The sequence below is a fragment of the Volvox carteri genome (assembly GCF_000143455.1).
Source record: "Volvox carteri f. nagariensis unplaced genomic scaffold VOLCAscaffold_15, whole genome shotgun sequence".
In the NCBI taxonomy this organism is placed as follows: domain Eukaryota; kingdom Viridiplantae; phylum Chlorophyta; class Chlorophyceae; order Chlamydomonadales; family Volvocaceae; genus Volvox; species Volvox carteri.
The window spans coordinates 2,009,010-2,022,904 of NW_003307558.1; the positions used below are offsets into that span (position 1 = coordinate 2,009,010).

General features: G+C 59.0%; 1 protein-coding gene across 1 annotated transcript; it reads right to left on the reverse strand.

The window, feature by feature from the left end:
* Nucleotides 1-12,278: 12,278 nt before the first annotated feature.
* Nucleotides 12,279-13,302, reverse strand: VOLCADRAFT_80823 (uncharacterized protein; the record flags this gene model as incomplete). The annotated part of the gene is made up of 4 exons (XM_002949758.1): nt 13,037-13,302; nt 12,867-12,957; nt 12,605-12,762; nt 12,279-12,476 (listed from the first exon to the last, which is right to left on the reverse strand). Coding segments are annotated over exons 1-4 (618 nt in total), but the record flags the coding sequence as incomplete, so codon positions are not given.
* Between the last annotated feature and the right edge of the window lie 593 nt (nt 13,303-13,895).

Consider the following 13,895-nt stretch of genomic DNA (forward strand, 5'->3'; position numbering starts at 1 on the left):
CCTCACCGCCCTCACCCACGCTCCCAGTCAGTCAACTTGTCCGTCTATGTGTCTGTGTCTATGTTTGTCTGCCTACTTTTACGTTCGTGTACCTGTTCGTCTGTTTACCTGTATGTATGTCCACATCCCTGCCAGCTACATCCATACAGGCGGTCTCATCTCGCAGCACTCCGTCAGTGGAGAGGTCGGGACGGGGACGGGGAGGAAACAGGGGGAGGGAAAACCCTACCTCCCGTCACACCACCAGCAGCAGCAGCATTACCATCATCATCTCCATGACGAACTGAGGCGGGCACAACCGCGCGTGTCCCTCCCTCTCCCCCACCCTCTCTCATTCCAGGACGTGTCCAATGTTAGATTCGGACCTTCTCTCTGGCCAGGATGACCAGGTCTCCATCGTTGAGCACCTGCGGAGGGAAGAGGGGGAGAGGGAAGGGGTCCACCGGTGAGGAAACACACACGTACACACCGTTGATGTGGGGTGTGCGGCGGGAGTTGCACGTCGTAAGGTGTGTAAGGCGAGTTACAAGTCATACCTGTCATCAAAGGCTCTCTTTTCCCCCATACTTATGTTCCTTCCGAACATGAACATACATATATATACAGACAGACAGACAGACAGGCAGGCAGACAGACAGACTTGTTTCTATTCTACGTCCTCCCACCTCCCAACCCAACCCAACCCACTTAGCTATCCCCTCCCTACGCCCTCCTTCCCCTACCCCGCCTTCCCCACTGCCGTAGCCCTCTTCGGCGGCTGTTTCTTCGCCTTTCTACGTGCCCCCCCGGCCCCCGGCCCCCCCGACACCTACCGTGTCCTCCGGCACCAGTCTGTTGTTGACGTTGATGAGCAGGTTGACCCTGTACCCGTCGTACCCCTCCCCCGTGGTGATGATGCCCTTCTCCGCCACTATGTCCCCCGCGGTGGTGCCGCGGGAGAAGTGCTCGATGCGGCCCCCCGGCCAGATCAACACGGACACCTCGTCACTCTGGTAGTCGGAGGCGGCGTACTTGCCTGCGGGCGGGGGGGGGGGCGGCGGTGGAAAGGAGGGGTTGGGAAGCGATATGAGGGTAGGGAGAGTGGAAGCTATTCCCCTCGTGCCGCTGCATGTTGCCGCAAATACCGCTCTTCAGGCAATAATCGGAGAAAAGTGAACAGAACTTCTTTTGGAATAAATTAGTTCATGATTTTAGATCCAGAGCTAACATTAAAAAATAAATCTCCTGATTGTAATTATATTAAACCGGTGGGCAGAATCAGTACAGTGCAAAAAGCTGCAACATATTGCCGCAGGCAGGCTCACAGAAAGCAGGCAGGGAGCGGCTGGGAGAGCATGTGGGTGGGGTTAGGGTTGGGGAGCCCCGTGGGAAGCACCCCAAGGGCCAGGACGTGTCCTCCCACCACCACCAGCAAAACAACGAATATCCGTTGTACCCTTTATTAAAACAAGGTGCGGTGAATTTGGCGGAGGGAGATTGGGCGGTGCACTGATACTTCAGACGTCCGCTCCTCCCTTCCCCTCCCTCCTTCAACGCAAGGCGAGCCGCCCACCCCACGTGTGTTTCTCTCTCGCGCAGCACCCGGATATCCCCTCCTCCACGCGACAAGCCCCCCACTTCGCCCCCCTCCCCCACCTCTTACCTATGGCCCCCTCCCCCCAGGCTATCATACTGCGCAGCTGCTGGGTCTTCACAAACATAACCCGCATCTGCTCCCGAAGCCGCCGCTGCTCTGCCGTACAGGAGTCGGAACCGCCAACCAGTACGTCGTCGTCAATGGAGCTGCGAAGCGCGTCCGAGGTGACGGCGACACCGCTGCCGCCTCCGCCACTGCTGCTGACAGAGCCCCCGGCTCCGCTGCCTCCAGCGGCTCCTTCGGCACCGGCGGCGGCGGCGGCTCCTCTGCCGCCGGTGGTGCCAACCGTCCCCGCGGCTGCCTCCGCCGCCGCAGCTGCCGCCCTCTCCGCCTCCGCCGCCGCCAGCACGTCCTCCTCGTAGCCCTCCAGCAGTGTGACGGTCTCCGCAGGGAGGAGGTAACCCAGGTGGTCGCGTCGGTGGTACCTGACAGACAGACAGACAGACAGACGGTCAGGAGGGGAGGTTTCAGGGCACGACAACACAACCGAATGTCGTGTGTGCGTGTGTGTTTTGCGTGTGCGCGTGTGTAGCTGTCCCTGCACAGGGTGGGTGAGCGGGGGGAAGTCTTCAAGGTGAGTGGTGGGGTAAGGAGGCGGGTAAGAGCAAGCCCGGGGAAACACCCCAGCCAGGGCGCCGGTCAAAAAGGGAGGCTGCGGCGAATATGGACATACGTACGTACGCACACGCCCATTACGTATTGCAAAGCACTCGCGCACCCCCAGCCGCCCGCCAGCCATCCCTAAGCCTCTTCAAGTTCTTCCTGCCTAGCCCGCTTTCCCCCCCAACTGCCGATGACTCCCCCCCCCCCCAACACACACAAACACATTCCCACCTGCCATCATCGCACTTGACAAACTCCTCCAGCCGCAGCACCAGGTCCCCATGACCAGGAACCTGCCACCCCTTGGACAGAGCGTACGACAACAAACCCGAGTAGAAGCCGTACTCGGGCACTCTGGTGGGGAAGGGCCGGAAGGTGGCCCCCGACTTGATGGCAACAATCAGTCGCTGGCCCTCATCCTGACGGGAAATCACAACTCCGTACCTGCACATACATACATACATACATACATACACGTTAAGGTAAACGTTGTCCGGTCAGTCTGCCACCTGGTGCGTACGCGGTAGTTGGTTTCGGGTGTGGTTCGGAGCCATCTTCCGTACTTAGGGTTTTGGAAAGGCAAGCAAAGTATCCTGGCCGGCTGTACGCCCCCGTCCCTCCGTCCCTCCCTCCCCCCTCCCTCTACCTCCCTCCCGCCGCACCTGAGCTTGTCCTTGGACACCTTCAGAACGGGCTGACCCACATACCCCACAGCCAGCGGCTCGGGAGCTCCTCCTCCTCCTCCTCCTGCTGCTGGGCCCCCTGCCGGCCCCCCCGCCCGGGTGCGGCTCCCCCGGCCCCTCCCCGGGCTCTGCAGTATGGGTGTGTATTCCTTGTACACCCAGTGCGCCGCCGCGCCGTACTCCGCCAGTTCGTGCATGGAGCTGGTCTTGATCTGCACCTCCATGGGGATACCCCCGGGGCCGCGAACAGCTGCGCGGGGGAGGGGGGGAGCACAGCGGGGGCATGGTATACAAAGATATGCGGGAGGGGGGTGAGGGAGGGGCGGGGTGAGGAGGGAACAAGACGAACCACGAGGGGGGTTGAGGGGGGTTCGAGGGGGTTGAGAGACCGGATAACAGATTTAGGGGATATGGAAGTGAAGCTGGGAACGGAGTGGAACCGAGTTCGGTTGGTGTCGGCCGTTGACCGTTGCCTGTTGAAGCCCCAAGCGGCCCCACGTTCAGTCGGCCACCCTAACCCCCCACCTGTGTGGAGAGCCTGGTACTCGGACTGTTTGGGGTTGGCGATGTAGTCGTCGAACTCGCGCTTGATGGGCTTCCATATCGAGTGTACGGCACCCACCAGGCGGTAGCACACCTCGACGGCTTCCTGCAGGCTACTGCCCTCGCCGTCGTCCACAATCACCCGCAGCGCCCGGGAGTCGTACACCTGGTACCGACACGCCGCGTGCGAGAGAGGGAGAAGGGGTGGGAGGAGGAGCGGCGCGTATGTCTTCATGAAGGGTGGGGGGGGACAAACACGGTGATCAGGATGCAGGTAGGCAGGTAGGTAGGTAGATAAACCCCGTTCGATGCGCCATCGCGCACATGTGCAGCACTTCTCGCGCGCGAGCAGATCAGTTTGAGAGACTCTGCAGCAGCATAACATGCAGTGCAGAAACATAACAACATTGTACTCTTATTGCACATACATACAAACGATAGACATCGGATACACACTCGCACGCACCATATGAGAGCATTGCAAAGTGCCGTACACGTACCTGCGCCACCGCCACACCCTTGCGGATCATCTTCCGGTACACGCTGTGGAGGCTCTTCAGGCGACCCTGAATGTTGATGCCCAGACCGCCCGCCTGACTGCGAATCTGGATCTCGTTGTACAGCAGTGCCGCACACTCGTCCAAGACCTCCAGCCCCAGACTGCCGTACATTAGGAACCCCCCAACAGTCAGACACACGAACACACGAACAACAAGGTCACGTTAAGCGGATGGACCAGTTCAAAGCATTACACGAGTCACAACCAACCGATATCATCGCCGTGACCTCAGGATACATACAATTACATACATAGATACATACATAGATACACACAATTACATACATACACACATACATACAAACACACACGCAGAGTGCAGCGGGACTCCCCGAGGGGACCCCGTGATGTGACGTGGCACGCACGAAGGCCCCCACCTCGCACCCTCCATCCCTCCCCTCTAGCCACACGACCCAACTCCCATCTCATCACCGATACCTCCTCCCCTCCCCTCCCCTTCCGCGCTCTTACCGTGTGCTGCTAGCCAGCCCCCTCAGCGTCTTGAAGCCCACACTTTCAAACGGAACCACCGTGGACAGAATCAGCTTGAGCCGCTCCTGCTGCGGACTGAGACGACTCAGAGGCAGCGGCGGCGGCGGCGGCTGGTCGCTCAGAGGGCTGCTACTGCTGCTGTTGGCGCAGGCAGCGGCCGCGCTACCTGGTGGTGGCGGCGCCGGCGTACTGGCGACCGGATTCGGTGCGGCGCCCGGCGCCGTCACCTCTGACGGCACCGACGCACTTGTCCCCGTCGCCATCGGCTGGGTCAGCGGACGCTGTACGGAAGAGCTGTGGACTGGATGTGCGGGGGGTTGGGCCGGGGATATCGCATCTGCGCCACCGGGGGTTGGTGGCGGGCTGGCGGAGGAAAGTGGCTGCGGCGAGGAGCTAGTGCTACTGCCATAACTGCTACTGCCGTCAGGGCTGCCGCTGCTCGCCATGGCGGTCGGCAACTCAAAAGGCAGAACGAGGTTGTCAAGTAGGATGGGTCCGTCAACCGATTCCAGTGTACCGTACGACACCGCCGGGACTGCGGCTCTCGCCGCCGCTGCGGAGTTCACTCCGCCGGGGGTGGCTCCGCCAGCACCGCCGCTGGCAATGACGACATCATTCAGCCGGAAACTCGAACTTCTGCTGCCGTCGCCACCCATAACTGCATCGCTCGTCGCCGCGCTGACGCTACGCCGTACGGATGTACTCATGTGCGATGATGTATGCGATGATGATGACGACGCAGCAGCAGCAGCAGTCGCCGCGGGTGCCTCTGTGGGCATGGATGCACCGTCCGCATCAGCATGGCTACTGCCGCCGTCGCCGCCGGGAGCGGACGTACAGCCACGTGGACTGTCGGGTGACGGTTCCCCACCTGTAACAGCCACCGCAGCTGCCGCTGCGGACATAGATACAGACGAGTCCGCCGTCTCCCTTGCGGCAGCTATGGTGCCCCACGTCTGACCTGCACTGCTGCTGCTGGTGCTGTCCGGCTCCAACACCGCCACTGACGACGACGACGTAGCCGGTACTGCTAAAGCCGCAGATGTCGTCGTCGTCGTCGCTGTCGCCAACGCTGAAACTGGCACTGGTACTGCAGGCGGCGGAAGAACCGCCGTTGCAGCCACGGCTGCCCGAGCTGCGCGATCCAGCGCCACCGCTGCCGCAGCCGGTGCCGCCGGCCCTATCGCCCGTTCGCCGCCGCCCGAGTCTCTCCGCAGCCGCCGCTGCCGACCCATACTGTACCTGCCCACTCCACGCTCGCTTCCGGCCCCCGCAGCCGCCGCCGCCGCTGCGCGGACACCCGCGGCACGCGTGTAATGCCGTACGGGCGCCTCCGGCCCCGACACCTGTACAATCCGCAACCCCAGATCGTCGCCGCCGCCGCCGCCGCCTCCCGTCGTTGCCTGGTCCTCCAGCTGTTCCTCCACCACCGCCAGGGTGGGCAGGCTCCACAAGCGGTCCAGCTCGGCCCGCAATGTGCAATACGTGCTGGGCTGTAGCACCGCAAAGCAAAGGTCTTCCATCTCCGACTGGGGGGAAAGGAGGCGGCAGTAGCAGCAACAACAGAAATTCCAAGTAGTAGCAACAACAACAGCAACAGCAGCAGCAGCATATGGTAGAGACAATAGCAATAGCATATGGCCGTAGCAACCGCAGCAGGCAAGTCGAACGAACCCACCCAGCCCCCTACTCCTGCAACGAAATGCCGACATGCCACACACCCCTTTCCGTGCGCAGTGCGCAGCCGCGACATCACCACAACGTCACCTCTGACGGGCGGACGAACGGGTACCGTGCCCCCAGCTCCCTCCATGCGAGACCAGTACACCCTTCAGCTGCTGCTGTAGACCAAACCTATACAACCCCCTAGGCCGGCAACGAAGCCAGCGCACGTTGGCTGCTGCCGTGACGAAACCCAGCTGGAGCCGCGCATTTGCACCCCACCCTCACCCTTTTCCCTTTCCCTCCATAGGTAGTTATTCCGACATCATCTTCACTTCGTCATCCCGAGGTCGCGGTCTTCACGGACGCCTTTCGGTTAGTTCTACGTCTGGTACACTCTTGCCCTGGCAGCAGCTTCACTCTCGTTCGTCTTCCCCTCCCCTCCCTCCCTCCCCGTCCCCCCTTCCTAACACCCACACACCCACACACACGCGCGCAGGCCCACACACAGGCGCACCGCACGCCCACACAGCCCCCCCCAACCTCACCTTCAGTCCGTCCCAGCCCAGTGACTCCGCCATGCTGCACCACACCTCCAGTGTCTCCTCAGCCACACTGCGCTGCTTGTCAGGGGGCAGCACGTACACGGTCCTCATGTTGTGCAGCCGGTCCGCCAGCTTCACCAGGATGACCAGGGGCTCCTCGAAGGCCAGGTCTACAATCAGCTTGCGGAGCTGCTTCAAGTGGTCCGGGGAGTACTGGGCCCAACCCTGAGGAGCGATTCGGGCAGAGGGGGGGAATGGAGGGCGCGAAAATGGGAGGGGGGGAAAAGAAGAGGGGAAATGCAGGTTCAGGGGAGGGAAGGCGCAAAAGAGTTGCGGGAAGGTAGGTTGGCTGTGACGGAGCATTAGTCCAGGGGAACTTGAACCGGGGTACAGACGTGCTCTTTCCATTTCCATGGCTCCCCTTCCCCCCTTTCCCCCCTTTCCCCGTCTCCTCCCCTTCCTACCTGTCTCTTACCCCTCCTCAGCAGCTGGTTCATCTGGCTGAGCTTGGAGACCTGGTTCACCAGGGCCGTTACACGGGGCCCAAACGCCTGCTGCATGGCTGACAGGTCGGTGGGTGTGTCGTCAATCACGTCGTGCAGTACGGCAGCCATGATGCAGGACACGTGTCTGGGGTGGCGGGCGCGGGCAGGACGGGGGGAGAAAGGGGGAGGCAAGGAAGGGCAGAACGCGCCCGGGACGAGACAAGACGGGACGGGAAAGAAGGCGGTAGGTCTTAGCAGCCAGTTGCGGTGTGAGGTGCCCTAGATGGACGCGCAGGAGAGGTCGGACCGCGCTGAACTCGGCAAGCGGATACGACACCCCGCCGGGCCGCCGGCTGACGGTGAGAGGGCTCATCCCTTAGGGGGAGATGTGAAGAACAGCACATTGCCGCTGACGGGATATCACATACCCACACACGCTGATGTCTGGGCCGGGTGTGGCCGAATTAGGAACATGAACAAGAGGTGTGAGGTGTGTGTATATGAAAAGCTAAAGGCAGCAGCTCCCACTAGGCCCAGTTGCAGGCGGTAAGCCGAGTGTCGCCGTAGCCGCTGGCTCAGACAGTACCAACTCTGAGCACTGTTTGTGATTCCCCCCTACCCCCCCCCCGCTCCGTGGCGCCCAGGAGGAGCTCATCGCCTCCCCTCCCCACCCCCCTTGCTCACCTCTCCTGTTCCGCCGCGCTGTGTGCCAGTGGCAGACACGCCTCCACGATGAGCGCCGTCTCAATGCAGTGCGTCACGTAGGGCTCCCCCGTCTTACGGCGCTGGTGGGCATGGGCCTCCGCTGCAAATGCCACCGCGGCCAGCACGGAGGGCAGCTGGAAGAAGCGGCTGCTGGTCACATCGACCCCGTGCAGATAGGTGCGGGACTGCACTTGCTGAGCGCGACGGTCAAAGTTAAAAAACTCGGCTAGCACCGCCATCAGATTGTACGACAGTGCACCCAGCGCCACGGACAGGGCGCAGAGAGTCGTGAACCATAGGCTGGCGCCGTGGTAGGCACCTGGGGTGGGTTTTAGGTTTGTTGGGACGCCCGGGGGAAAGGTAAAAGGGTGTGGGGCAGCGGGGGGGGGGGGAAAGTCGGGGAGAGTCGAGGAGCTGTTGTGAGTGGGATGACATGCCCCGGACAGGCCAAGTGAGGTGTCGTGTGGTACGGAGAAGAGAGGTGAGATATGGCGAGCTTTAAGGCCAGTGCCTCATGAGGAGGATGAGCTGGAGGGTGGCTTCCAGAGCCGCGCCGTGTGCCTGACCCCAGCGCGACACCTGTGTCGAAACACGGGCGGCCCAGCCGGGCAAACGAGGCACCCGAGCGAGTCCAACGGCATCTGCGCTACACTGTAATGCAAAGGAAAGCCGCAACGGTGGGCCAACGGCTCGGGAAATGGTGAATGTTCGCCTGCGCGACTTGGTGGCCCTTTTGCAACTTGCCCGAGGTAAGGTTGTGACTCCATCCAATGACAAGTGGCACTCCAGAAGCCAAGGAAAGGTGGGCGTGAGGTGCCGGTCGACTGGTGGGCTGTCGTCGCGGGAGCGGCACCACTCCGCGCAGCGAAGAGTGCTGAGGGCACCGAGACAACCGACTCGCCCTTGTGGTGCCTACTGACTTCTTGGGTTCAAGCTGATGCACCATTGATAGCCGCGAACTGATGTGGCTATAAAACCTACTCACTACTAGGGCTGGAGAAAGGCAAGGCCTAGCATTTTCAAAGCTGCTCACATCACGGCATACATGTATTATGATCTTTCATTGTGTGTCTCACTTAGACTTGCGCTATCGCCTGGGCGACACGCGTAGACGCGCTGGTGACGTGCGTTGCGTTCTAACGACCCCAGCGAAGATGTCCTGGTATAGACAGTGAAAACAAACAAACGTCTATGGCCTACAAATGATAAGTGCGCGTAGGCGCGCGAGTATATATTCTTTAACCCTCGTCTCAAGGCAAAAGGTAAGCCTCCTTAGATATGCCAGGCCACATCTGTCGATATACAGGTAATGGTATGCTTAATGGACGCTTGGTGTTCACATGTGTGGAAGAGGTCGTACGGCACAGACGGACCTGGGACTCCCAGGCTGGGAGGCCAGTCTCCCCACCGCGAAAGTTGAACCCCATCGTAAAGCCGCTTAATTGATTGTGCAAAGCACGAGCGGCAGCGACGACAAAATGAAACACCATTTGAAAGTAGGGACAAACATACGGTATCAGCGGTAGACAGGCTGGTTCACTCCGAAAGGCAGTCGCGTCGCACGGGGGCTTAGAAGCAAGAGCAGGACAAGGAGTAAGAGCACATTGGTCCATATCCCGTCCTAATTATACAGCAAGGATGCAAGGAAGGATTCCGGCCAAAAGCAATGAAGCTTCAGCTGTCCTGGAATTCCCGAAACCCGACCCAGCTCTACTCTCGGAGTTGTCTTAAATCTTTCGAGATATCATCAATTCATTACGTTACGGTGCTTTTGGTTGATCGTTTCAACGGTTGCACAAACCGTTTCGCCTGCACGGAGCTGTTCCCCGTGAAAGTTGATTCCGCAGCTCCCCGCTGACGAACTCTCTCCTAAGGATAGAGTACTGTTACGAAAAGCAATCTGTGCTTAAGTAATGCCGCTGTGCCAGCACGAACAACTTAGCACTGCAAGGTTCATTTCCAGCCTCAAAAACATCCTGAATTTTTGGACTCCGCTTGGTAATTTTCAAAGATAGCCAGCCCGTTACCCTTCAGCCCGCTATCCTCCGCAATTGCTGCCCTCAAGCCGCCCCGCCCAAGTAATGATAAAGCGCCGACGATGTAAGGTTACAAAGTTGTGTGATAGTCCGGAAATCTGACGCCCCTCTTTCAGAGCGCTCGCAACGAAATTTGCAAGCCTGGCCTTTCACGCCTGGCCTTTCAAGAGGTAACCTTCGGCGCTGTCCAGTCTACACACCGCAGTGCAAAACACTATATCTGAAATTGCCCGTTACGGCAACCGCCGACATACAATCCTTGCACGCAACCAATAAGCACGCAATCAATGTCCCTTCATTCCTTTAACCGTCCAACATCTTGTGAATTTGCAAACCGACAATAAATATAGTCGCAAAACTCCCGTGGATTCTTTGCTAGTCGAAACAACAACACCATAAGCAAAGCGAAAAACACTACCCCCAACTCACCCCATGCCGCACTGTAAAGCTAACAAATAGAATCCTGCAAAGAAGCTACGTGGCCGATTGACAGAGTCGGTAATAAGAAACCCCGGCCACTGGCTAGTGGTGCAGCAGTGAAACTCAAAACTGTTCTTGTGCCGCCTACCTCCCACAATCAAGCAACGCTGGCTAATATCGCCGCCTCTCCTGCGTGGGCAATCGATAAGACCATCATTCAGACACATCCTCAACACGGCGTGCGGCGCAGCTCCACAGAGTTGCGGTCTTCTGTCAAACCTTTGCAGGTGGCCTAGATTGACACGGAACGCACCGCATGGCAAGCACCCGCAATAATACCCATACTTTACAGACGCGCCATGGCTGCGCGGCACAGGCCGAACGCTTCGCCCAAAATGCCACGACCGCCCTCACGCGCGCAATCGTGGCATGAATGCATGCCGCACCGCAAGACTCACCAGCGCAGGGCGCGAGTGGGGCACCGCGACTGCTGCAGAATCTGGCAAGGCCGCTGCCTCTTCACGCCGACATGCGGTTAGAAACCAATCTGTCCATACTTACCTCATAGTAGCCGTCACGTGGCCGGTCGCGGTAGCTACCGCCGCTCCCGTATGATCCTGACCTGTAACCGTCGTCGCCACGCCGGTCGTAGTCACGCCGGTCATCATAGCCCCGCCCCCGCCCACCATCCTCGTAGCCCTTGCCGCGGTAGTCGTCGTGCCCCCGGCCGCGATAGTCGTCATAGCCCCGCCCCCGGGAATCTTCGAAACCCCGGCTCTGGCTGTCGTGCCCCCGGTTATCACGCCTGCAAGGCATAAATTTGGTATGCTGGTATTCACAGCCCCCTCAGCCCCAGAGGGCCTCAAAGCAGTAAAAGTTGAGCTCCCTCAGCAGCCAATATAAGGATACGTCTGTATAGTATGAATGATGAATGGCTGCCAAGCAAGGCGCCCGAGCTGTGTGAATGCCACAACGCAACCAAGCTGCACATGATTTATGGTGGCAGCTTATAACTAAGCCAAATGCCGCCCACGCACCTGCTGTCCATGTCACGACCGCTGTCGTAGCGTCTGTCGCCATAGGGAGTGCTGCGGCCCCGGCTTTCGTAGCCACCCCGGCCATCGTACGTCCCGCGCTCCCGGCTGTCGTGCTCCCGCCTTTGTGAATGGATTGGGGTATCAGGACAGGCCAATCACAGCCAATTGGGATAATGCAGGATATAGTACAACAACTGAAGGACGCCAAACAGAAGGACTGCCTTGACAAATCAAGACCTGTCATGTATCACGCCACAAATCACCAAGAATATGGTTAGCACGCACAACGATTCATGCCAAGGTCCGTCCCTTACCTCACAGGGGAACGCTCCCGCTCCCGGCTGCGGTGTCCAGATTCCTCCCCCACTTGCGGCGGAACGCTGCGCTCCCGCACATACGGCTCGGGCTCGCGGGACCGTGACCGTTCGAACTTGTTTTGGAGCTCCGCGTACTTTTCACGAATGGCCTTCCAGCCCAGATACTGCTTGCCCGTCAAGTGCTCCTGCAACACCAGCACCCCAGGCCGATACGACCCCGTGAGGAACAAAACGAAGGTGGAGACTGCATGCAAGGCAGTGTCACGTTGGAATGGGAAAGCGCAGCTACCAACTCTATGGCAGGTTGCCCACTACAGGACATCGTGTCGCGCACTGAAGAAAGCCACTACTCGGATACTGGCAACGCCCCGGAAATACAAAGGAAAACTAAGCGGTGTTGCTGATGCTGACGCTACGTCTGCGTTCACACGATGTCGCTTGCCCCTCGCGTAAGGCCTTCAAAGCACCCGAGTACAAGTATGTGCACGGAGGCGGGCCCATCCATACTTACCTGCGCCGCCAACATACTTGGGCTTGGCTGGGCTGTGGAACGTACCTGCCGCCGCTGGTCATTGTCCGTACTGTTGATGAAGACGCCGCAGATGTCGCACACGCTCATGGTGCGGTCGGGCGCAGTTAGGCTGCGGTGCAGCCGGTCATGCTGAGCCTGCATTTCCTGCGCTTGCTGAGCCAGCGCCATGGAAACGTCCACGTCGCCAGCCTCACCGGCCTCTTGGCTCTTTTGCAGCAACTCTGCACAGCGACAGAACGGGGCAGGGTGTTTGGGGGTCAGGGCGCAAGCAGTGGCTCCGTCATGCCGTCTCCATGTGCCGGAACCGGCACCAACCCCAACCGCCTGTGCCCGAGCGGCGTTGACGTACCTTTGGCTTTGGTCTGCATCTCGGCCAGGCGCGTCGCGTCGTCTGGCTTCAACGGACGTGCACTGCTCTCAGCCTCTGCTCGCTCCTTGGATTTGGCTATCTTCCGGTCCATTTCCCGAATGAGGTCCTCAAGCACCTTCATAAGCCGCCGCTCGTACCTACAGAAAGAAATATGAAATGTAGATACTAACAACAGCTACACAAGCAGACCCATAGCACAGTTTACCAGTACAACACGGACCAAACTCAAGATACCGCTCACCTTTCGTGCTCACGAGGGTCCTGCTTATCGTATTCTGCCTTCAATTCTTCCCATCCTATATGGTCCTCGTGAAGCTCATATGGACACGGTCCTACAAGAGATTCTCGTAGCGGCCGCATCACAGAAAAGTTGTCCAAAACATAAGCCCAACATAAGCAGCTCTTTCTTACCTAAGTCGCTTCGAGTATTCTTGAACAAGCCATTAGGACAAAGGCCCGCTAGGGCGTATTTGCAAACACTGGGGTCGTCGAACCGAATCCTCCGATTTGAGCGCTGGCCAAGGGGCACGTTCCGCTCCTTCCCCATGAGCTCATCCAGCATCGCACGCATGGCGTCAACCATCTCTGCTGACGGTTCTTATTCGTCCTTTGCTTTGATCAAGTATATGGGAAAGTGCACAACGCTTCTTAGGAAAGCAGCAGCTGTAATCTTTGTACGTGCTCAAAACAGTAGCCATAAGTATATTCTTCATTCAGCGATGTGTACTGTCAAATACCAGTACTCGTGTACGGCTTTCAATGCGCGTGTACGGCCATGCCATGGAGTTTCCCAGTAATATGGAAACGCGAGGAAAATACAATTATGGGACCAAACGAGATTAATGTTTTGGCAAAGGTGGGGGAGCACATGTTGCTGTAGGTGCAGCGTGTAACGACTTGTCTGGCGTGTAAGGCATTAACTGTCTCTGGCACTGTGCTTGCCATGACATAATCACCTCCCGGGTCCTTCTCTCCGTACGTAATAACTTACTTGCCTTCTGCGTTCCCCAGCCCTGGCCGGGGCTGGGCTGCCTGCATGGTGGCAAAACGTTATTTGGCCCCACCCGCTTATATGGCCCCCAAAACCTTATATGACCACCTAATATGGCCCCACCGCATATAGTAACTACGCGCAACGCCTCTTACAGAGCAGCGGTCGCGTCAACAGCTCGCAGAATGCACCGTCCGCTAAGCGCACCTGCCCACTGGGCCATAAACAGAGCCCCCCGTCCCAAGGCAGCCTGGGGCCTGCTCTTGCCATTTTTGCTGC